We start from the raw sequence: 25,368 nt of genomic DNA, 5'->3' as shown, positions 1-25,368 counted from the left end.
CCTCATGAGGCCTTTTGCCTTTTGGTAGGCCGTCATTGTAAATACGAATTTTTTCTTAACTGACTTGCCTAGTTAAAATAAAAATGGTGGTGTTGGGGGGGACGGTTGACCTTTATCGTGGTGTTGGGGGGACGGTTGACCTTTATCGTGGTGTTGGGGGGACGGTTGACCTTTATCGTGGTGTTGGGGGGGACGGTTGACCTTTATCGTGGTGTTGGGGGGGACGGTTGACCTTTATCGTGGTGTTGGGGGGACGGTTGACCTTTATCGTGGTGTTGGGGGGGACGGTTGACCTTTATCGTGGTGTTGGGGGGGACGGTTGACCTTTATCGTGGTGTTGGGGGGGACGGTTGACCTTTATCGTGGTGTTGGGGGGGACGGTTGACCTTTATCGTGGTGTTGGGGGGGACGGTTGACCTTTATCGTGGTGTTGGGGGGGACGGTTGACCTTTATCGTGGTGTTGGGGGGGACGGTTGACCTTTATCGTGGTGTTGGGGGGGACGGTTGACCTTTATCGTGGTGTTGGGGGGGACGGTTGACCTTTATCGTGGTGTTGGGGGGGACGGTTGACCTTTATCGTGGTGTTGGGGGGGACGGTTGACCTTTATCGTGGTGTTGGGGGGGACGGTTGACCTTTATCGTGGTGTTGGGGGGGACGGTTGACCTTTATCGTGGTGTTGGGGGGGACGGTTGACCTTTATCGTGGTGTTGGGGGGGGACGGTTGACCTTTATCGTGGTGTTGGGGGGGACGGTTGACCTTTATCGTGGTGTTGGGGGGGACGGTTGACCTTTATCGTGGTGTTGGGGGGGGGACGGTTGACCTTTATCGTGGTGTTGGGGGGGGACGGTTGACCTTTATCGTGGTGTTGGGGGGGGGGGACGGTTGACCTTTATCGTGGTGTTGGGGGGGGGACGGTTGACCTTTATCGTGGTGTTGGGGGGGGACGGTTGACCTTTATCGTGGTGTTGGGGGGGACGGTTGACCTTTATTGTGGTGTTGGAGGGGTCGGTTGACCTTTATCGTGGTGTTGGGGGGGACGGTTGACCTTTATCGTGGTGTTGGGGGGGACGGTTGACCTTTATCGTGGTGTTGGGGGGGACGGTTGACCTTTATCGTGGTGTTGGGGGGGGACGGTTGACCTTTATCGTGGTGTTGGGGGGGACGGTTGACCTTTATCGTGGTGTTGGGGGGGACGGTTGACCTTTATCGTGGTGTTGGGGACGGTTGACCTTTTATTTTTACAGCTGAGTTGTTGCCACATCTTTCTATGAGATATCATGTTTACTTAGTTTATATTCTTCAAGGAGATTATTTCAGAGTTAACCTTGTCTCCCCTCAGGTGAGGCGTTACAGCCAGCAGCTGAAGGAGTGTTGAGCATGGTGGAGACCGTCCCCCCTAAATCGGCTAAGAAGCCCCGTTGGACCTCTCTGGAGATCGGCCTGCTCACCATCGTCTCCCTCCTCTTCATCGTAATATTGGCCCTCATCGTCCTCTTCGCCACAAAGAGGACTGACAGTGGTGAGTGGAGAAACTCATAGAGCTGTCGATCAATCAATGAATCTATTAATCAGTCAGTCAGCCAAATCACATGTAGTTAAAACGTTATGTGAAGAGCATTTAGCCATCTCAACAGATGTTATGGTGATGTGCTTTTGAAAAACAAATTTGTTTTCTATTCATACGGTTGCAATCTTGTGCGCTTGTAAAGCCTACTTTCTGTCAGCGACGACCCTAAAACATACTGTTATTAAAATGTGCCATAACATTTGACTTATGTGGCTTTCAGACTTCGAAGGGGCAATATTCATTGCTAATTTTTAAAACTTTTATATTCATGATATCTAATGTTACCCATTTTGAATCTTGAAGAATATAACCTCTCATTAGCTTAGGTCAACTGTTGTACCCCATTTAGAACACAAAATATAAGATTGTTTTTCTCCTATGTTTGTAAACATTTAAGTTGTAAACAAACACTGAGTAGCCTAGTGGTTAGAGCGTTGGCCCAGTAACTGAAAGGTTGCTGGGTCGAATCCCCAAGCTGATAAAGTCAAAATCGGTTGTCCTGAACAAGGCTCTTAACCCATTGTTCCCCGGGCGACGAAGACGTGGCCAGTAGTGGACTGAATACTGAATCCCACTAAGGTACAGGGTTTTCAACAGGCTGTTAGGGATGGCCAGTAGTGGGCTGAATACTGAATCCCACTAAGGTACAGGGTTTTCAACAGGCTGTTAGGGATGGCCAGTAGTGGACTGAATACTGAATCCCACTAAGGTACAGGGTTTTCAACAGGCTGTTAGGGATGGCCAGTAGTGGACTGAATACTGAATCCCACTAAGGTACAGGGTTTTCAACAGGCTGTTAGGGATGGCCAGTAGTGGGCTGAATACTGAATCCCACTAAGGTACAGGGTTTTCAACAGGCTGTTAGGGATGGCCAGTAGTGGACTGAATACTGAATCCCACTAAGGTACAGGGTTTTCAACAGGCTGTTAGGGATGGCCAGTAGTGGACTGAATACTGAAACCCACTGCATCTCAGTGCTAGAGACGTCACTACAGAAGCTGGTTAGATTCCAGGATGTATCACAACCGAGCGTGATTGGGAGTCCCATAGGGCGGCGCCCAATTGGCCCAGCGTCGTTAGGGTTTGGCCGGGGTAGGCCGTCATTGTAAATAAGAATTTGATCTTAACTGACTTGCCTAGTTAAAGGTTCAATAAAATGTAAATAAATGTGAAGCTTGTTGAGAGCTTACGGCAATTGGAGATGGAGCCTTCCTAGTCCTTTACAGGCCAATTAACACTGTGATAGGAGCTATGAATGGGGCTTTGGGAAATAAATAGAACTAAGTCACTGTTCACACTGGTTTAGTTAGACACGGAGACATGACGTCTTCATGTTTACTACTCCATGACAATGGATAACTAAACATGGGCAGTACGTGACTGTCGATTAGATTATTCCAAATGTGACAGTGTGCAACAGGTGATGTTGGTGATTAATGATTGATGGTGAGAGAGAACTGATTGGTTCTGAAAGGCACCACTTTATTGTTTTCAGATAGAGGGATTAACATATCCCAGCAGTCATAGTGTTATACTTCTGACAACTACTGTCTGACCAGCAGTAGTGTTTCCTTCAGTAGAGTTCAACTACTGTCTGACCAGCAGTAGTGTTTCCTTCAGTAGAGTTCTACTGTCTGACCAGCAGTAGTGTTTCCTTCAGTAGAGTTCTACTGTCTGACCAGCAGTAGTGTTTCCTTCAGTAGAGTTCAACTACTGTCTGACCAGCAGTAGTGTTTCCTTCAGTAGAGTTCAACTACTGTCTGACCAGCAGTAGTGTTTCCTTCAGTAGAGTTCAACTACTGTCTGACCAGCAGTAGTGTTTCCTTCAGTAGAGTTCTACTGTCTGACCAGCAGTAGTGTTTCCTTCAGTAGAGTTCAACTACTGTCTGACCAGCAGTAGTGTTTCCTTCAGTAGAGTTCAACTACTGTCTGACCAGCAGTAGTGTTTCCTTCAGTAGAGTTCAACTACTGTCTGACCAGCAGTAGTGTTTCCTTCAGTAGAGTTCAACTACTGTCTGACCAGCAGTAGTGTTTCCTACTGCACCGCTAGCAGTGGTCAACTACTGTCTGACCAGCAGTAGTGTTTCCTTCAGGGCACGTCGACCGCAGTGTGCCTACGTGGTCTCGACCAGCAGTAGTGTTTCCTTCAGTAGAGTTCACATCTGACCGCGTGTGCCTCGAGAGCCACGCGACCGCGTAGTGTTTCCTATCAGTAGAGTTCAACTACTGTCTGACCAGCAGTAGTGTTTCCTATCAGTAGAGTTCAACTACTGTCTGACCAGCAGTAGTGTTTCCTACAGTAGAGTTCAACTACTGTCTGACCAGCAGTAGTGTTTCCTTCAGTAGAGTTCAACTACTGTCTGACCAGCAGTAGTGTTTCCTTCAGTAGAGTTCAACTACTGTCTGACCAGCAGTAGTGTTTCCTTCAGTAGAGTTCAACTACTGTCTGACCAGCAGTAGTGTTTCCTTCAGTAGAGTTCAACTACTGTCTGACCAGCAGTAGTGTTTCCTTCAGTAGAGTTCAACTACTGTCTGACCAGCAGTAGTGTTTCCTTCAGTAGAGTTCAACTACTGTCTGACCAGCAGTAGTGTTTCCTTCAGTAGAGTTCTAACTACTGTCTGACCAGCAGTAGTGTTTCCTTCAGTAGAGTTCAACTACTGTCTGACCAGCAGTAGTGTTTCCTTCAGTAGAGTTCTACTGTCTGACCAGCAGTAGTGGTTCCTTCAGTAGAGTTCTACTGTCTGACCAGCAGTAGTGGTTCCTTCAGTAGAGTTCTACTGTCTGACCAGCAGTAGTGGTTCCTTCAGTAGAGTTCAACTACTGTCTGACCAGCAGTAGTGGTTCCTTCAGTAGAGTTCAACTACTGTCTGACCAGCAGTAGTGGTTCCTTCAGTAGAGTTCAACTACTGTCTGACCAGCAGTAGTGGTTCCTTCAGTAGAGTTCAACTACTGTCTGACCAGCAGTAGTGGTTCCTTCAGTAGAGTTCAACTACTGTCTGACCAGCAGTAGTGTTTCCTTCAGTAGAGTTCAACTACTGTCTGACCAGCAGTAGTGTTTCCTTCAGTAGAGTTCAACTACTGTCTGACCAGCAGTAGTGTTTCCTTCAGTAGAGTTCAACTACTGTCTGACCAGCAGTAGTGTTTCCTACAGTAGAGTTCAACTACTGTCTGACCAGCAGTAGTGGTTCCTTCAGTAGAGTTCAACTACTGTCTGACCAGCAGTAGTGTTTCCTTCAGTAGAGTTCAACTACTGTCTGACCAGCAGTAGTGTTTCCTTCAGTAGAGTTCTACTACTGTCTGACCAGCAGTAGTGTTTCCTTCAGTAGAGTTCAACTACTGTCTGACCAGCAGTAGTGTTTCCTTCAGTAGAGTTCAACTACTGTCTGACCAGCAGTAGTGTTTCCTTCAGTAGAGTTCAACTACTGTCTGACCAGCAGTAGTGTTTCCTTCAGTAGAGTTCTACTACTGTCTGACCAGCAGTAGTGTTTCCTACAGTAGAGTTCAACTACTGTCTGACCAGCAGTAGTGTTTCCTACAGTAGAGTTCAACTACTGTCTGACCAGCAGTAGTGTTTCCTTCAGTAGAGTTCAACTACTGTCTGACCAGCAGTAGTGTTTCCTTCAGTAGAGTTCAACTACTGTCTGACCAGCAGTAGTGTTTCCTTCAGTAGAGTTCAACTACTGTCTGACCAGCAGTAGTGTTTCCTTCAGTAGAGTTCAACTACTGTCTGACCAGCAGTAGTGTTTCCTTCAGTAGAGTTCAACTACTGTCTGACCAGCAGTAGTGTTTCCTTCAGTAGAGTTCAACTACTGTCTGACCAGCAGTAGTGTTTCCTTCAGTAGAGTTCAACTACTGTCTGACCAGCAGTAGTGTTTCCTTCAGTAGAGTTCAACTACTGTCTGACCAGCAGTAGTGTTTCCTTCAGTAGAGTTCAACTACTGTCTGACCAGCAGTAGTGTTTCCTTCAGTAGAGTTCAACTACTGTCTGACCAGCAGTAGTGTTTCCTTCAGTAGAGTTCTACTACTGTCTGACCAGCAGTAGTGTTTCCTTCAGTAGAGTTCTACTGTCTGACCAGCAGTACTGGTTCCTACAGTAGAGTTCAACTACTGTCTGACCAGCAATACTGGTTCCTTCAGTAGAGTTCAACTACTGTCTGACTACTACTGTCTACTATTTATTTATTTAACCTTTTATCAGGGAGTCCTACTGAGTAGTAACTTCACGTCACGTCAGGATAGGCAACTGAAATGAATAATTCATGACTGTGTTATATTAAACAGAGGAGGGAGTAAAATGTAGGCAAGCAATAAACATTTCAGAACAACTACTGGTCGAATAAGACATGGGAGAGATGACGAATTTTGGCAAAGAGATGTATTTAAAGACTTATACACTTGAAACAAATGGCCAAACCGAAACCTGCAGACATTACTAGTGCCTCTCCCGCGATCAAACCGCCATATAAAATGAAACGCAGCCTAACGTGATCAGTGACAGCTGCCTTGAAGGACACAAATAAAACCTGCTTTCTGCTACTAAGATCAGTGAAATGTAGGTTAAAACGGACAATGGAGTGAAGAGCAGAAATCTCAACTAGCAAGCAAGTCACAACAATGAAGAATTGAGTGTGTGCGCGTTCACGTGAAGGGGGGGGGGAGACTGGCGCAAAACGGAGAGGTGCCGGACCGTGGTCAATATGCTTTTTATGAGACAGCGTTTCCATCTATCCACATAAGCACGGACACGATCAATATGGACAACAACCAAAGTACATATGTTTAAATCATCAAAGTTATTTTTATGCGCTCTAGAGAACAACATATACTTAGTTTTACCTGCATTCAATACTAATTTCAGGTCAAGTTTTTCTGTAATACAATGAAGACACTGTAGTTCAGAGAGCCTGGTCAATCGTGGGGGCAATAGCAAGAGTATCATTGACATACTAGTGCAGGTTACCGTTTTTTACAGACAAGTCGACAATACTGAATTATTATATACAGTACCAGTCAAAAGTTTGGACACCTACTTATTCAAGGATTTTTATTTGTACTATTTTCTGTATTGTATAATAATAGTGAAGACATCAAAACTATGAAATAACACATGGAATCATGTAGTAACCAAGAAAGTGTTAAACAAATCAAAATATATTTTTTAGTTTCTTCAAAGTGGCCACCTTTTGCTTTGATGACGGCTTTGCACACTCTTGGCATTCTCTCAACCAGCTTCACCTGGAATTATTTTCCAACAGTCTTGAAGGAGTTCCCACATACTAAGCACTTGTTGGCTGCTTTTCCTTCACTCTGCGGTCCAACTCATCCCAAACCATCTCAATTGGGTTGTGGTCAGGTCATTGTGGAAGCCAGGTCGTAATTCTCGACCATTGGCGACTCAGATCTACTTCTCGTGACCAGTTGCACTTGGACTGGATAGGCTACAATGATAAGCAGAATATTAGCACTGTGTGCACAGCAGTGATGGGGTCTGTTCTCTAGCAGTGGAAAAGACACTCCACACCTGGCACATGCAGCATACATCAGCTGGTGAGCAAGCAATGAGTGTGGACAGGCAGGCTCATCTGAAACCACCAGTCACCAGCATACTCTTTAGCTTTGCCTGGTTAAGAAACACAAACTGCTTTATGAAATGTAAAACAACACTAGTGTGGAGTTTAATAGTAAACAACAGTCTAGTTATTTGTCTCTCTCTCTCCCCTTGAGGACAGAGAAATAGGCTCTTTGAATTTGTTGTCTCGCTCCAACCTCTCACTTTCCCCCCCTGCATCCCATAGCCAGGTTCTGACAAGTCTCAGATTAACTGACAATTACAGACGTTACCTTCTTACTGAAGTATGTCGGGAATTTTCTGTTATTTTGCTACATAATGTTCCTGTAGATTTAAAAACATAATTCGGTCAACACCAGTAATAGCATATGGAGCGTTGATGCCTGCTATGAAAGTATCAGCCTTGTCACTGTCGGCTGCTGTGTGAGTGAGCCACTCTCACTCCCTCTCCCCATTGTGCTCACAGAGGAGGGAGAGATGCATTATGAGAAGAAACAAGCGTATGACCTTTGCTCAAATGCAATTGTGGGGAAAAATACAGTTTTCAAAGCAACTACTGTTGTTCTAGTTACAGAGAGCTTTCTGTGAGTACCACTTCACAACCGGAGTCGGCTGTAGTCTAGTGTGGTTTTGATGCATCCGCAGAGTGGGGCAGAGCATGCCATTTTGCAGTGAGTAGGTCACCTAGGACTATTGCTGGAAAGTCTTTGTAGGACATAAGCCTACATTTGACTGATTTTAGATTAATCAATTAGCCATCGTGGCTATATGGCAACAATATCATATTTAGAGTTAGCAATCTAGCTAATTGTTTTGAGTTCCCGCTTCCTCAGGTAGTGTATAATATAGCCTACAGGCCAATATGCACAAAGATGGCGGCAAATTCTCTGAAGAGCAAAAAAAAAAAATTCTGATAATACTGGATCCTATTTTGACAGGTTGCACATCGATATAAATCAGCATTTCCTGGATATGTTAGATGAAATAGTTTACTTTTTTAATCATAGGCTACCATCTTAGTTTCATAGGCTACCATCTTAGTTGTCCTACAAGTCTCTGGAAGAAAATTGTCTAGAACCCTGTCGCTAATGTAAAGTAGCTGTCCATTAACTTTTTTAAAATTGTTATTTTATATAGCAATACATATTATATTGCGCTAATTTCCCTGATGTGGACATTTTCTAGTTATTATACTGAACAAAAATATAAATGCAACAATTTCAAAGATTTTACTGCGTTACAGTTCACATAAGAAAATCAGTCAATTGAAATACATTTATTAGGCCCAAATCTATGGATTTCACATGACTGGGCAGGGGTGCATAGAGGAGGGCATAGGTCCACCCACTTGGCAGCCAGGCCCACCTACTAGGGAGCAATCAGAATGTGTTTTTCCCCGCAAAGGGCTTTATTGAAGACCGAAATAATCCTCAGTACTGATATGGATGTCCTGAGCTGGCGTGGTTACACATGGTCTGCATTTGTGAGGCCGATTTGGACCTACTGCCAAATTCTCTAAAACGACGTTGGAGGCAGTTTATGGTAGAGAAATTATCATTACATTTTCTGGCAACAGCTCTGGTGGACATTCCTGCAGTCAGCATTTCAATTGCACACTCCCTCAACTTGAGGCATCTGTGCCAATGCGTTGTGTGACAACTGCACATTTTATTATCCCCAGCACAAGGTGCACCTGTGTAATGATTATGCTGTTTAATCAGCTTTTTGGTGTGCCACACCTGTCAGGTGGATGGATTATCTTGGCAAAGGAGAAATGCTCACTAACAGGGATGTTAACAAAATCTGAGAGAAATAAGCTTTTTGTGCGTATGAAACATTTTGGGGATTTTTTTTAATTTCAGCTCATGAAACATGGAACACTTTACATGTTATTTTTTTGTTCATGATATATTTTGCAAGCTCATTTTCACTACAAAACTGAGTGGTATTACACATCCTTTTTTTAAATTCATTTTTATTTTACATCAGAGTGGTGATATTAATGTAAACCGTTATAGTCCTCACGATGACCCTAAAATGTTTTCTTTAAAACAAATTAATATCTTTGGTTAAGTACCGTTGATTTTTCATACGCGACTCTCCGTGGCAGCGCTGTTGTCATTTTCAAACTCAAATGGCAAGGCAAAATCAGCTCATTATAAAAGTAGTTGGCCACAAACAAATAGTCAGATTTGACAGTCAAGCTATCAGTCCAATGGGAGCCAACACCTGTCCCTATTTAGAACTACCTGTGGAGAGACGATTTGTTGAAATTCTCCCATCAAAAAAGTGTTGTGTTTCCTTACTCGTATTGACCATATGCTGTAAAAATTGTCCCAGAAGGAGATGACCACTACAGGTTGTGTAGTATATATTTAGTATACCCAAGCTCTTTGTGGTTTGTCTAAGAGTAGCAGCAGCAAATTGTCCCTGTTCCATTGATTTTTCAATACAATATCAATGTGTGTGTGATTTTAATTTTCATGTGTAAAAGACATCACACTGCTTGCTTAGCGAGGAGCACTTCATCTCAAACCCATCCCATACCTGGCGTGAACTCGGGACCTCTGCCTCAAAAACGCACGTGACCGCCCTCCTCAAGCCTCTTAGCCGATCGCCCCAGCTCAAAAGCTAACTAATGAGGCGAGGAGTACGTTGATTACAGGAAGTCATCTGACAGGAAGTCATCTGAACACAAGTGAGACACCTGTATGTGTAGTCATTTTTATGTCACGTTTTCAAATTATAACCTATTTCAGTATATTGATTATGAATTTGGTGTTTTGACACTGGGCTATAAAATCGAGTTATGTTTTATGAAAATAAATCATTTCAACAGGGTTCTACTTAACCATAAAAGTGCCAATGGGTCAAAATTTAATCATTTTGAAACCCTTTTCTTTTATTTTTCTGAAATTGTAGAACTTTAAGGAACGTTACCACACAAAAAACACTACTTACCATGTCTGTTAGTATGGAGGAATGAAAAATTATCTCTCTGTATAATAGTGGTGTGGGTCCGAGCTGAAAATATGGACTCCATAGTAAACCACATCTGGCACAGAGGTAGATGTACAATGCTGTGAAAAAGTATTTGCCCACTTTAAAATTCTCTACTTTTGCTTATTTTTGATACTGAAAGTTATCAGATCTTCAACACACAACCTAATATTAGATAAAGAGAACCTGAGTGAACAAATTTCACAACAATTACATGCATAACTTTGTTTATGAAATATGTAACACCCAATGCCCCTTTTTTTTTCTTCTCTCCCCCTTACACTCAATTACTGGTTGTAATGACTCCAACTAAATACTTTCCTGTAGTTGTTGATCAGTTTCTCATGTCGCTGTGGAGGAACTTTTGCCCACTTCCATGCAGAACCTTTTCGTTTTTTTTTTTCAAGCATACACTGCTTGTTTCATGTCCTGCCACAACATCTCAATTGGGATCAGGTCTGGACTTTGACTAGGCCATTCCAAAACATCAAATGTGTTGCTTTTTAGTCATTTTCATGTAGACTTGATTGTGTGTTTTTGGATTATTGTCTTGCTGCGCTTCAGCTCACCGACAGATGGCCTGATATTCTCTGTTACAGACCAGAATTCATGGTTCCTTTTTATTAAGGCAAGTTGTCCTGAGGCAGCAAAGCATCCCCAAACCATCACACTACCACCACCATGCTTGACCATTGGTATAAGGTTCTTACTGTGGAATGCAGTGTTTGGTTTTGGCCAGGCATAATGGGACCCATTTCGTCCAAAAAGTTATACTTTGACTCATCTGTCCATAGAACATTCTTCCAAGAGTCTTGATGATCATCCAGATGCTTCCAGCTGCTTTTTGGCAAACTTGAGTCAACCTTTTGGAGGACATAGGTCCCATTTATGTCTGGTGAAAACCAAACGCTGCCTTCCACAGTAAGAACCTCATACCAACAGTCAAGCGTGGTGATGGTAGAGCACGGATTTTGTAACGTCAGGATAGTTGGTTCAATTCTTGGGACTAACCATCCTTAAAATGGATGCAGTCACTTCTAGAAGTCATAAGGCGCTTTGGATAAAAGCATCTGCTAAATTGCATATATTATTACTCTGTGCCCACCCTCCCCAATTAAGGTGTCACCAGCCGCCCGTGGTAGACATTGGTATTGCCCTTTTTTAAGCAAAAAATATGGTTAAAAAGCCACTGAATGAGCCCCAAAACATGCTTCGGTTTATTGATTTTGATAATAGTTCAGAAATCTTGCCCAGCCTACTAAAGTGGATCCATTTTTTTAAACAGTCACAGCAGGCAGGATGCAAACAGGGAGCTAGTTTACCAGACGAGTCGCCACACCGCTCTGTGTGCCTCGCTGTGCGTGTTCTGCCTCATTATGGTGTTGCGGTTTTTAGCGCCACCTGCTCGATGTTTGTTCTACTACACCTTGTTAACCGCATTTATTCTATGGTACTTTCTTCTGTGCTCCTTTGGGATCAGTTGACCACATTTGATCACAGGAACATGTACTCCGGAGTATCTCTAGCCATCCTTGTTGTGTCTGCCTGCGAAAGCATTGTCTGTGAGTCTAACACGTTGTCTGTATGTTCATCTTGCTATATCAGAAGTTATTTTCTACAGAGGATGTTTGGGTTTTATGTCAGTAGTTTTGCTGAGTAGCAGCTTGCCTAATAAATCAGACTCTGATACCAATTCTTGGGATTCAGTCTGAAACAACAAAGCACTGCAAAACTTTGGAAAGTGTCCTTTTTCAAGCCAGAATGTTGAATATAATTACATTTTGAACTTACTCTACCGGTTGTCTGTGCAGTTGGTCCTTCAGTTGGTTAAAATTTGAAAAGAAATATCCACAGGAAAGTATTATTTACCAAACTTAGAGCGCGTAAACACCTGCAAGACTGCGGGTGGTATGCATCGCCTGCAAGACTGCGGGTGGTATGCATCGCCTGCAAGACTGCGTGTATCATCTTGTGCACGAGCAAACAAATCTTGATTGAAGTCAGTTTAATTATGCTTTCCTGTGGATATTTTGTCTCAAATTTCAACCCACTGAAGGACAAACGCCACAAACAATCGGTAGAATAAATTCAAATGTAATTTTAGTCAACATTCGTGACAGACAAGGGACATTAGTAATTTTTTTTCTATGTAATTGTGCATGGGTTTTGCTGTAACTTTGCATAGCCACAGTGGGACTTTGGCACATTTAGCAAGTGATGCTATCTGATCTCTTCATGCCTTACGCAAGCATACAGGTCTATTTGGGCAGTGTTTTGAATTTAGAACATTGTTCATTTCAATATGCTTATTGGATACAGCTTTTACCTAAGCATTCTATTGTATGTTATGTTGCACCATGGTTAATGTCTGAGCTGCATGTTCATTGCATTCTGTATTCTTTGAAGTTTCACACCATTTCATTAAATACTGGAGGTTTGGAGAAAGCCTAATCCTGACTCTTGACATGGAGTTTGTCTGTCTAATTACAGTTGAACACAGCCTGAGGACAGAACAGTGTGTGTGGGGTGATCATTTTGTGACCATCAAAACAGAAATTAGCCACAGAAGGCGGATCCAAAAATGCAGCGTTTACATTTGGTTAAGGTTAGGGACGTCCCTAGGAGTCGATAGCGCTAACACACAGGCAGCCCAATTCAGATTTTTTTTTTTTTTTTCTTTTACACTTATTGGTCTTTTGACCAATCACTGCAGAGTTTTCCACATCAGATCTTTTTCAGAGCTGATCTGATTGGTCAAAGACCAATTAGTGAAAAAAAAGATCAGTATTGGGCTGCCTGTGTAAACGCAGCTAATGAGTGACAGACAAACAGCCTGAAAGGGTAATTATTTACCCCAAGTCTGGTTTGGAGCCGACCCACCATTTCATTAATGTTTAAAACTTTTTTTTTTATTGAGCATCACTATCAACTTTAGCATATTAGTAGAGAAAAGGATTGAGATGTTTTTTTCCCCTGGCACTACACCGCTCAAATGACCAAAGCTTGATAATGAGTTGGTTATTTGAATCAGCTGTGTAGTGGTAGGGCAAAAACCACAATGTTCACCAAGAACCCTGTTCTATTGTAATCCCTTCATTACAGCACAGGAAACCAAAGCACTGTTCATGGTTTCCCTCCTGGTTATTTCCTAGAAGGGGGATCAACAAGGATTATACGTAGATTATGCCAAACATTCATTACAAATAAACCATGAAGCGCTCTCAGGAGCCAAATGTTCATTCAGCCGTTTAACCAAGTCAAACATTTTTCATTCAGCTCCGTTCACTTAGCTGTGCATCTACTTCCTGTAGTACCTTGATGTTTGTTACAGTGTGATCCATCTTCAATTTATCTAGATGTAATCTATATTTAGAGTGCTTAAAGTATAATAAAAAAAAAAAGAAGATTTTATATATATATATATATTTTTTTAACAACAAAATCTCTATTATTGATGTAAGTGGCATGTTATAGAATGGTCCGGACACTTAATTTATATATTTTTTTTCCATTTCCTCATTGTGCAGTACGGGGGCTCTGAGAACCTAAACAAACGCTCCATAAACACCCCGTCCTTTTAAAAACGGAAACGCTCTGTGTGGTGATGCAGACCTTAAGATGTTATACACATGAAATTGTCATTCTGAACTTAATCCGCAGCATTATAGTCCTTTTTGTGCGACTCAAGCTTTTTCCGCTATCCAGCAGTTCCATTCTCCGTGTAGCCTGCTGCTAGAATGGACAGAGGTATCGCTCGAGTCTCTTGAAAACCAAGTGAAATCGCAAAAAAAAGTTTTGGGATGCTTCTATAACATGCCATTACATCAAAAATAGAGATTTGGTTGTAAAAAAACAATTCTCTTAAGTTGGCAGTGATGAATAAACTTGTTTGGTTTATTTTTTTCCCTTTTTAGATGGTGTCTGCACCACGGCGGACTGCACGCAGGCAGGTAAATATACATACACACACACACACACACACACACACACACACAGGTAGAATATGAGCTGTTTTTGTCTGTGTGCAGCGTCTCGTCTGATAGAGAACATGGATGCCAATGTGGACCCGTGTGACAACTTCTACCAGTACGCCTGTGGAGGCTGGTTGAAGAAGAACATCATCCCAGAGACCAGCTCCCGATACAGCACCTTCGACATCCTACGAGACGAACTGGAGGTGGTCCTGAAAGGTTTGAAAGTCTTCTAGCTTGGCACAGTTTGGATTCACTGAGTTTTCCAGGGAGGTGTGAGAGCTGGGTGTGGATCTGTTGGCCAGGGAGGTAGGAGTGAGGGGGCTGGGTGTGGATCTGTTGGCCAGGGAGGTAGGAGTGAGAGGGGGCTGGGTGTGGATCTGTTGGCCAGGGAGGTAGGAGTGAGAGGGGGCTGGGTGTGGGTCTGTTGGCCAGGGAGGTAGGAGTGAGAGGGGGCTGGGTGTGGGTCTGTTGGCCAGGGAGGTAGGAGTGCGGGCTAGGGTTTGTGTGGTTGGAGGATTTACTGGGGTTAAAGCAGCTTGTTCTTCAAGGAAAAACTAGTGTCTAGTGTGGTTAATGGTGTCATCTATCTGCAGTGTTTACTGCCAACGCAGGAACATAAAAAAAAAAAAAGGTGCATAGAGGACAAAGCGTCATCTGAAATCCCGACCTTAGAATAGTTGGAAGCTTTTAACACCATCTGGTTAGCACCATCTTGACAGTAGATTTACAGGAAGGCTTCCCTAACACCTGAAGGATTGGGTGGTGGTGGGGGCTTGGTCTGTCTGATTACATTGGATATATGGATGTCACTGCACGTGGGCCAAATCAAATTGTAAACTCAGCAAAAAAAGAAACGTCCCTTTTTCAGGACCCTGTCTTTCAAAGATAAGTCGTAAAAATCCAAATAACTTAACAGATATTCATTGTAAAGGGTTTAAACACTGTTTCCCATGCTTGTTCAATGAACCATATACAATTAATGAACATGCACCTCTGGAACGGTCGTTAATTGCCTACCGTCTGTAACCCGTTAGTGTCTTAGGCCAGCAGCATACCACCCTGCATACCACTGCTGGCTTGCTTCTGAAGCTAAGCAGGGTTGGTCCTGGTCAGTCCCTAGATGGGAGACCAGGTGCTGCTGGAAGTGGTGTTGGAGGGCCAGTAGGAGGCACTCTTTCCTCTGGTCTAAACAAAGATCCCAATGCCCCAGGGCAGTGATTGGGGACACTGCTCTGTGTAGGGTGCCGTCTTTCGGATGGGACGTTAAACGGGTGTCCTGACTCTCTGAGGTCATTAAAGATCCCATGGCACTTATCGTAAGAGTAGGGGTGTTAACCCCGGTGTCCTGGCTAAATTCCCAATCTGGCCCTCAACCATCACGGTCACCTAATAATCCCCAGTTTACAATTGGCTCATTCATCCCCCTCCTCTCCCCTGTAACTATTCCCCAGGTCGTTGCTGCAAATGAGAACGTGTTCTCAGTCAACTTACCTGGTAAAATAACGGTAAAATAAAAAAAATAAAAATAAAAAGGTCACAGTTGTGAAAACTTAGGACACTAAAGAGGCCTTTCTACGGACTCTGAAAAACAACAAAATAAAGATGCCCAGGGTCCCTGCTCATATGCGTGAACGTGCCTTAGGCATGCTGCAAGGAGGCATGAGGACTACAATGTCTGTACTTTGAGACACCGAAGACAGCGCTACAAGAGGGACAGCCGATCGTCCTCGCAGTGGCAGACCACGTGTAACAACACCTGCACAGGACCGGTACATCTGAACATCACACCTGTGGGACAGGTACAGGATGGCAACAACTGCACGAGTTACACCAGGAATGCACAATCCCTCCAACAGTGCTCAGACTGTTCGCAATAGGCTGAGAGAGGCTGGACTGAGGGCTTGTAGGCCTGTTGTAAGGCAGGTCCTCACCAGACATCACCGGGAACAACGTCGCCTATGGGCACAAACCCACCATCTCTGGACCAGACAGGACTGGCAAAAAATGCTCTTCACTGACGAGTCGCGGTTTTGTCTCACCAGGGGTGATGGTCGGATTCGCGTTTATCGTCATGCCACCAGCCGTACTGCTCATTCTGTGCATGATTTCCTGCAAGATAGGAATGTCAGTGTTCTGCCATGGCCAGCGACGAGCCCGGATCTCAATCCCATTGAGCACGTCTGGGACCTGTTGGATCAGAGGGTGAGGGCTAGGGCCATTCCCCCCAGAAATGTCCGGGAACTTGCAGGTGCCTTGGTGGAAGAGTGGGGTAACATCTCACAGCAAGAACTGGCAAATCTGTTGCAGTCCATGAGGAGGAGATGCACTGCAGTACTTAATGCAGCTAATGGCCACACCAGATACTGACTGTTACTTTTGATTTTGATCCCCCCTTTGTTCAGGGACACATTATTCAATTTCTGTTAGTCAGATGTCTGTGGGACTTGTTCAGTTTGTCTCAGTTGTTGAATCTTGTCATGTTCATACAAATATTTACACATGGTAAGTTTGCTAAAAATAAACGCAGATGACAGTGAGGACTTTTATTTTTTTGTTGTGTAAATTTGTCACATTCGCCGAATACAACCTTACCGTGAAATGCTTACTTACAAGCCCTTAACCAACAATTAATATTTTTAAAGAAAATATTAGCAAAAAAAGTAATAAAATAAGTAGCACAATTAAAATAATAATAAAGAAGCTATATACAGGGGGTCGGTAGCCTAACAGTTACGAGTGTTGGGTCAGTAACTTAGACCTTTAAGCTGGTTCGAATCCCGAGCCCAAACATCTGATGTGCCCTTGAGCAAGGCACTTAACCACAATTGCTCCTCTAAGTCTCTCTGGATAAGATCGTCTACTAAATGTAAACATGTGTGGAGTTACAGGTGAGTCGCGGTAAATGTAGGGCTAACATTACTGCATAGATAATACACAGCGAGTAGCAGCAGTGTCAAAAAAAGGGGGTTGATGCAAATAGTCTGGGTAGCCACTCAATTAACTGTTTAGCAGTCTAATGGCTTGGTGATGGAAGCTGTTAAGGAGCCTTTTGGACCTAGACTTGGCGCTCAAGTACCGCTTGCCGTGCGGTAGCAGAGTGAACAGTATGCCTAGGGTGGCTGGAATCTTTGACAATTTTTAGGCCCTTCCTCTGACACCGCCCCGTATATAGGTCCTGGATGGCAGGAAGTTTGGACCCAGTAATGTACAAGACCGTATGTACTACCCTCTGAAGCGCCTTGTGGTCGGCTGTTGATCAGTTGCCATACCAGGCAGTGATGCAACCAGTTAGGATGCTCTCGATGGTGCAGCTGTAGACCTTTTTGAGGATCTGAGGAACCATGCCAAATCTTTTCAGTCTCCTGAATAGGCGTTATCGTGCCCTCTTCACAACTGTCTTGGTATGCTTGGACCATGATAGTTTGTTGATGTGGACGCCAAGGAACTTGAAGCTCTCAATCTGTTCCACTACAGCTCTGTCGATGACAATGGGGGCATGCTCGGTCCTCCTGTTCCTGTAGTTCACAATCATCTCTTTAGTCTTGATCACGTTGAGGGAGAGGTTGTTATCCTGGCACCATGCGGCCAGGTCTCTGATCTCCTCCCTATAGGCGGTCTCATTGTTGTCGATGATCAGGCCTACCACTGTTGTGTCATCGGCAAACTTAATGTTGGTGTTGTGCCTGGCCATGCAGTCATGAGTGAACAGGGAGTACAGGAGGGGATTGAGCACGTACCCCTGAGGGGTCCCCGTGTTGAGGATCAGCATGGCGGATGTGTTGTTACCTATCCTTACCACTTGGGAGCGGCCCGTCAGGAAGTCCCGGATCCAGTTGCAGAGGGAGGTGTTTAGTCCCAGGGTCCTTAGCTTAGTGATACGCTTTGAGGGCACTATGGTGTTGAACGCTGAGCTGTAGTCAATGAACAGCATTCTCACATACAGTTGAAGTCTGAAGTTCACATGCACTTAGGTTGGAGTCATTAACTTGTTTTTCAATCACTCCACAAATTTTTTGTTAACAAACTATTTTTTGCAAGTCGGTTAGGACATCTACTTTGCATGACACAAGCCATTTTTCCAAAAATTGATTATAGACAGATTATTTCACTTATAATTCAGTGTATCACAATGCCAGTGGGTCAGGAATTTACATACACTAAGTTGACTGTGCCTTTAAACAGCTTGGAAAATTCCAGAAAATGATGTCATGGCTTTAGAAACTTCTGATAGGCTAATTGGCATCATTTGAGTCAATTATAGGTTTACTTATGGATGTATTTCAAGGCCTACCTTCAAACTCAGTGCCACTTTGCTTGACATCATGGGAAAATCAAAAATCAGCCAAGACCTCAAAAGAAATTGTAGACCTCTACAAGTCTGGTTCATCCTTGGGAGCAATTTCCAAATATCTGAAGGTACCACATTCATCTGTACAAACAATAGTACACAAGTATAAACACCATGGGACCACGCAGCCGTCATACTGCTCAGAAAAGAGATGCGTTCTGTCTCCTAGAGATGAACGTACTTTTTTGCAAAAGTGCAAATCAATCCCAATCCTAGTACAAAAGTATCTATATCCACAGTAAAACGAGTCCTATATCGACATAACATGAAAGGCTGCTCAGCAAGGAGGAAGCCACTGCTCCAAATCCGCCATAAAAAAGCCAGACTACGGTTTGCAACTGCACATGGGGACAAAGATCATGCTTTTTAGAGAAATGTCCTCTGGTCTGATGAAACAAATATAACTGTTTGGCCATAATGACCACTTATGTTTGGAGGAAAACGGGGGAGGCTTGCAAGCCGAAGAACACCATCCCAACTGACGCACGGGGGTGGCAGCAGCATGTTGTGAGGGTGCTTTGCTGCAGGAGGGATTGGTGCACTTCACAAAATAGATAGCATCATGAGGAAAGAAAATTCGGTGGATATATCTCAAGACATCAGTCAGGAAGTTAAAGCTTGGTCACAAATGGGTCTTCCAAATGTAAAATTACCCCAAGCATACTTCCAAAGTTGTGGCAAAATGGTTTAAGGACAACAAAGTCAAGGTATTGGAGTGGCCATCACAAAGCCCTGACCTCAATCCTATAGAAAATATGTGGGCAGAACTGAAAAGGCGTGTGCGAGCAAGGAGGCCTACAAACCTGACTCAGTTACACCAGCTCTGTCAGGAGGAATGGGCCAACATTCACCCAACTTATTGTGGGAAGCTTGTGTAAGGCTACCCAAAACGTTTGACCCAAGTTAAACAATTTAAAGGCAATGCTACCAAATGCTAATTGAGTGTATGTAAACTTTTGACCCACTGGGAATGTGATGAAAGAAATAAAAGCTGAAATAATTCTCTACTATTATTCTGACATTTCACATTCTTAAAATAAAGTGGTGATCCTAACTGACCTAAGACAGGGTATTTTTACTAGGATTAAATGTCAGGAATTGTGAAACTGAGTTTAAATATATTTGGCTAAGGTGTATGTAAACTTCCGACTTCAACTGTAGGTGTTCCTTTTGTCTAGGTGTGAAAGGGCAGTGTGGAGTGCAATAGAGATTGCGTCATCTGTTGGGGCAGTATGCAAATTGGAGAGGGTATTGGTTTTCTGGGATAATGGTGTTGATGTGAGCCATGACCAGCCTTTCAATGCACTTCATGGCTACAGACGTGAGTGCTTTATTTAACTAGGCAAGTCAGTTAAGCACATTCTTATTTACAATGACAGCCTACCGGGGAACAGTGGGGTAACTGCCTTGTTCAAAGGGCAGAACGACAGATTTTTACCTTGTCAGATCGGGGATTCGATCCAGTAACCTTTTGGCAGGTTACCTTCATGTTCTTGGGCACAGGGACTATGGTGGTCTGCTTGAAACATATTGGTATTATAGACTCAGACAGGGAGAGGTTTAAAATGTCAGTGCAGACACTTGCCAGTTGGTCAGCGCATGCTCAGAGTACACATCCTGGTAATCCGTCTGGCCTTGCGGCCTTGTGAATGTTGACCTGTGTAAAGGTCTTACTCACATTGGCTGCGGAGAGCATGATCACTCAGTCGTCTGTAACAGCTGGTGCTCTCATGCATGTTTCAGTGTTGCTTGCCTCGACGCGAGCATAGAAGTAATTTAGCTCGTCTGGTAGGCTTGTGTCACTGGGAAGCTCGTGGCTGTGCTTCCCTCTGTAGTCTATAGTTTGCAAGCCCTTCCACATCCAATGTGCATCGGAGCTGGTGTATTACGATTCAATCCTAGTCCTGTATTGACGCTTTGTCTGTTTGATGGTTTGTCGGTTAGGGTCCCGCTCCTTGGAAGCGGCAGTTCTACCCTTTAGCTCAGTGCGGATGTTGCCTGCAATCCATGACTTCTGGTTTGGGTGTGTACGTACAGTCACTGTGGGGACTACGTCATCAATGCACTTATTGATGAAGCCAGTGACTGATGTGGTGTACTCCTCAATAACATTGGAAAATTCCCGGAACCTATTCCAGTCTGTGCTAGCAAAACAGTCCTGTAGCTTAGCATCTTCTTCATCTGACCACTGTTCTATTGACTGAGTCACTGGTGCTCCTGCTTTAGTTTTTGCTTGTAATCAGGAGGATAGAATTATGGTCAGATTTGCCAAAATGGAGGGCAAGGGAGAGCTGTGTAGGTGTTTTTGTTCCCACTCTGGTTGCACATTTAACATGCTGGTAGAAATTAAGTTTCCCTGCATTAAGTCCCTGGCCAATAGGAGCGCCACCTCTGGATGAGCGCTTTCCTGTTTACTTGTACAGCTCATTGAGTGCGGTCTTATTGCCAGCATCGGTTTGTGGTGGTAAATAGACAGCTACAAAGAATCTCTAGATGAAAACTCTCTCTTGGTAAATAGTGTGGTCTACAGCTTATCATGAGACGCAAAAACCTTAAGACTTCATTAGATTCCATTCACCAGCTGTTGTTTACAAATATACATAGACCACCACCCCTTGTCTTACCAGAGGCGGCTGTTCTATCCTGCCGATACAGCGTAAAACCTTCTAGCTGTATGTTATTCATGTCGTTCAGCCACGACTCAGTGAAACATAAGATATTCGTTTTTAATGTCCCGTTGGTAGGATATACGTGATCGTAGTTTGTCTATTGTATTATCCAATGATTGTACGTTGGCTAATAGGACCGATGGTAAATGCAGATTACCCACTTGCTGTCGGATCGTTACAAGGCACCCAGACCTACGTGCCCGATATCTCTGGCTCTTCTTTATGCGAATGACGGGGATTTGGGCCTTGTCTGGTGTCTGAATTAAATCCTTTGCGTCCGACTCGGTAAAGAAATAATCTTCTTCCAGTACGAGGTGAGTAATCGCTGTCCTGATATCTAGAAGCTCTTTTCGGTCATTAGAGACGTTGGCAGAAACATTATGTATAAATTAAGTTACAAATAAAGTGAAAAAAAACCGCACATAATAGCACAATTGGTTAGGGGACTGTGAAACGGCAGCCATCTCTGGCACCATTATTTATTTCTTGAGTTATCTTAGATTAATTCTGAATTTTGAGGAAGTGTATACTGGCTACGGAGTTCCAAATGGACAAACAGTACTATTGCCACTTTTTATTCTTGTATTTCAAGCGAAAGTCTTAAGGGAGGATGCGAGCAAACTTGTTTGGTTCGGCTAGCCGAGTTCTGCTAGCTGCCATCCAAACTGAAGCATGCTTAATGGCAGAGGGGGTTACCATCTGTTAACAGTGTAGAAAATGATTTTCTTCATCCAAAATGAGTCTGGAATAATGGTAGACAGGTGTATACAGATGGGAGGAAATATGAGACTCTCACCCCTCTCTTTTAGCTTATTTTACAGTCAACCTTTTCCTGTTCGCTTTATATGCCCTCAGTCACACTCTGAATCACCCCTTATTTGCCCTTCTCTCTCTCCTCTAATCTCCTCTTATCTGCCTCCCTCTGTTATGCTCTCCTCCACCTCTTCTCCTCCTTTCTATCTTTTGACGTCTCAAGTATCTGTGTTTAACTTGTATGGCTTTTTAAAGCGTACTGTAAATCAGAGGTAGAGTACTCTTGGGGGTCCTACTTTGTCTGAGTGAATGTGCATGATTGTCCACTGCCAAAGCCTGATTTAAAAAAAAAAAAAAAAAAAAAAAGCACGTCTGGGTTTGATTCTCAGGTTTATGTCTCTGATTGAATTACAGCAATCAGTCTCCACACTTTCTCTATCAGACGTCATTATCACCAGTACAATACTGTCAGAAAAGCTCACCCTGGTACCAGACGGGTAGACAATTGTGTCTGCTAATAACAGTCAAGGTTAAGACAAAATTCACAGTAACAAACTGTATGAAAAGATGGAGGGGCAAAATAAGTTTGTTTTGTCATTGGTCCTGATGGTCTAATCTTCTGCTGTCGCACACTGAATCCACATGAAATGCGCTTTGTGCCAATGGAAGAATATTGCATTTCAAATCCTGACGGACAGAGATGTGGGATGCTGTATGTGTGCTGCCATGTCTGTCTGTCTGGAGTTTCCTGTCACATCCTGCAGTAACTAGACCTCAGGACCATGGAGCCTGACTGACAAGTGTTCTGCCTGATCAGCATATCCTGTATCTGTTAACAGCTGCCTGCAGGGTGCTGCTCTGGCCACACATGGACAGCCGTTAACATCAGGTGTTAACAGCAGTAAATAACCTGTACTGTATCGGTATGTGTGTGTTTGTACTGAATGTTTGTGTAGGTTTAAGTGTGTGCTAGGGTTTGCGGCCGCTCATAAATGCCTCACATTGTTCTCCACTGCAATAGAAAGTCATAAAGGAACCCTAAAGCCGCCCACATACTAGGTTTGGTCTCCTCAGCTATGGCGACACGAACATCTGTGCCTCGCCATACTCCCTTTAAAAGACCTTCGGCTTAAAGAAAATTAGTGGCAGTATTACTGTTTGTCTCTCTTGAGACGCTGTAGCAACAACAGCCAGTATTTACTTCCTCAAAATAGTGCAAATTAATCTAAAGGTAAAAAAATATCTGATTTAATTTAGACGTTTCTGCTGAGGATCTTAGTTGTGCAGTTTTCCATTTAACTAAGATGTTTGGTCCAGTATTTCTCAAGATAAAGAATGTGCATGAAACTACTCCTCTCATTTAATGACACCCGTTCCCACTGCTACCACTGACCCGTTCAGTACGGGGACATCGGTTCGCTCTGCATTGTGAACCCGAAATGAAGACATCAAAAAATGACAATCCCTAGGCCTATAGGCTAAGCCTATGCTGCGTTGTATGCCTCTTGAGTAAATCTGAGCTGAAAGAACATTTCTGTTTAAACAACTAGAGGCCTTAATCTTCAATTTTAAAACAATTGTGTGCACGAACAGCCGAGGAAAAAAAAGAAAAAACCCCCCACAAACGAACAAAAACGACAACCTCTTGTCATAATATATGCACAAACTGTTTTGACGGACTTAATGAGGCACTGCTCTTGGCTCTTAACCACAGCTGTGTGTGGGTAGGCCAGTTTTCCACCTCTCTCTTGTTTCAGGTATGGCGTACTCTGCAATAATTTGCCCAATTGACCGTGAGCTTTTTAATTGTACCTTGTTTGTGCCGGAGGGAGAAATAGGAAAGAAGGAGAGAGACTGGTGCAAGTCCAAAAGAGAGAAATGTAGAAAGATGGGGATGAACTTAGAGAAAGGGAAGTGAGGAAATGGGAGGTGACATGGTGGTTATCTCTGTGGGAAGGGCCCAATGAGCTGTCAGTGACATCATAATGGGTCAGACAAAATGTCTGTCAGACAGACAAGCGTGACATCAGAGGGTTAGATAGAGCGGATCACTTTTTTCAAAAATGATCACCGCCTTTCAAGGTGTGTTGCACGATGTTTAAAAACATTGTCTGACTTGCGCCTATATGGCGATTTGCATGAACTTTATAAAAATCAAAGGTCATTCACTGCAAGTTTCTGCATTGCTCTTCACCACCTTCATCGTGCAGCCCTCACCTGCATTGTGGGAGGCTCTATCGTCAACCAGACATTCTGGTGTTTTTTGTTTGTTTGACCCACGCGAACATGACCAAAAATAACTGAAACGGGAACCAACTTTGCCTTGATTCATGTATACAGTAGAGATATAAATATTTATACTACCGTTCAACAGTTTGGGGTCACTTAGAAATGTCCTTGTTCTTTAACTTCTTATGGCTGAGATCCCGCAAACGGGATCGATTTATTTGTCTGTATTTTAAAATAACATCAAATTGATCAGAAATACAGTGTAGACATTGTTAATGTTGTAAATGACTATAGTAGCTGGAAACGGCAGATTATTATTATTAATGGAATATCTACATAGGTGTACAGAGGCCCATTATCAGCAACCATCCCTCCTGTGTTCCAATGGCATTTTGTGTTAGCTAATATAGGTTTAGCATTTTAAAAGGCTAATTGATCATTAGAAAACCCTTTTGCAATTATGTTAGCGCAGCTGAAAACTGTTCTGATTTAAAGAAGGAATAAAACTGGCCTTCTTTAGACTAGTTGAGTATCTGGAGCATCAGCATTTGTGGTTTTGATTACAGGCTCAAAATGGCCTGGAACAAAAACCTTTCTTCTGAAACTCGTCAGTCTATTCTTGTTCTGAGAACTGAAGGGTATTCCATGCGAGAAATTGCCAAGAAACTGAAGATCTCGTACAACGCTGTGTACTACTCCCTTCACAGAACAGCGCAAACTGACTCTAACCAGAATAGAAAGAGTGGGAGGCCCCGGTGCACAACTGAGCAAAAGGACAAGTACATTAGAGTGTCTAGTTTGAGAAACAGATGCCTCACAAGTCCTCAACTGGCAGCTTCATTAAATAGTACCCGCAAAACACCATTCCCAACGTCAACAGTGAATAGGCGAATCCGGGATGCTGGCCTTCTAGGCAGAGTTCCTCTGTCCAGTGTCTGTTCTTTTGCCACATCTTAATCTTTTCTTTTTATTGGCCAGTCTGAGATATGGCTTTTTATGCCTAGAAGGCCAGTGGCTAGTCGTAAAATCTGTCATGATTGATTGTATTGTTACAGGCCCACTATGTGGTTGTTAAAGTCCCATTTGGAGATATATGGTAGTTTTTCTCTGCATAACATTTTAGAAGTTGTCCCTTTTTCAGGTTTAGAAGAAGTGGCTGCTAAATTCTAACTCCCATTCGTGTTAGCAAGGCTAGCATACAGAAATCAGTGGTGGTACTCTGTTTTTAACTGTAATGCAGTAGATTGGTGACAAT

General features: G+C 43.4%; 1 protein-coding gene across 3 annotated transcripts in view; it reads left to right on the top strand.

Moving 5' to 3' along the window:
- Positions 1 to 25,368, top strand: part of LOC139548369 (neprilysin-like) — a 47,741-nt gene that overhangs the window by 5,129 nt on the left and 17,244 nt on the right. For 2 of the 3 annotated variants that reach the window (XM_071358006.1, XM_071358004.1), the window contains exons 2-4: positions 1,343 to 1,522; positions 14,055 to 14,090; positions 14,169 to 14,330. In XM_071358006.1, coding sequence (XP_071214107.1) covers positions 1,381 to 1,522; positions 14,055 to 14,090; positions 14,169 to 14,330 — 340 coding nt within the window. In that variant the 5' untranslated portion in view covers positions 1,343 to 1,380. Of the gene's footprint in view, positions 1 to 1,342; positions 1,523 to 11,576; positions 11,703 to 14,054; positions 14,091 to 14,168; positions 14,331 to 25,368 lie in introns of those variants that run through there. The other variant, XM_071358005.1, reaches the window with a different exon arrangement.

This window comes from Salvelinus alpinus, chromosome 21 (assembly GCF_045679555.1).
Source record: "Salvelinus alpinus chromosome 21, SLU_Salpinus.1, whole genome shotgun sequence".
Classification (NCBI taxonomy): domain Eukaryota; kingdom Metazoa; phylum Chordata; class Actinopteri; order Salmoniformes; family Salmonidae; genus Salvelinus; species Salvelinus alpinus.
Note: the sequence above shows the minus strand (reverse complement) of the source record. Positions and strands in the feature narration are given on the sequence as shown.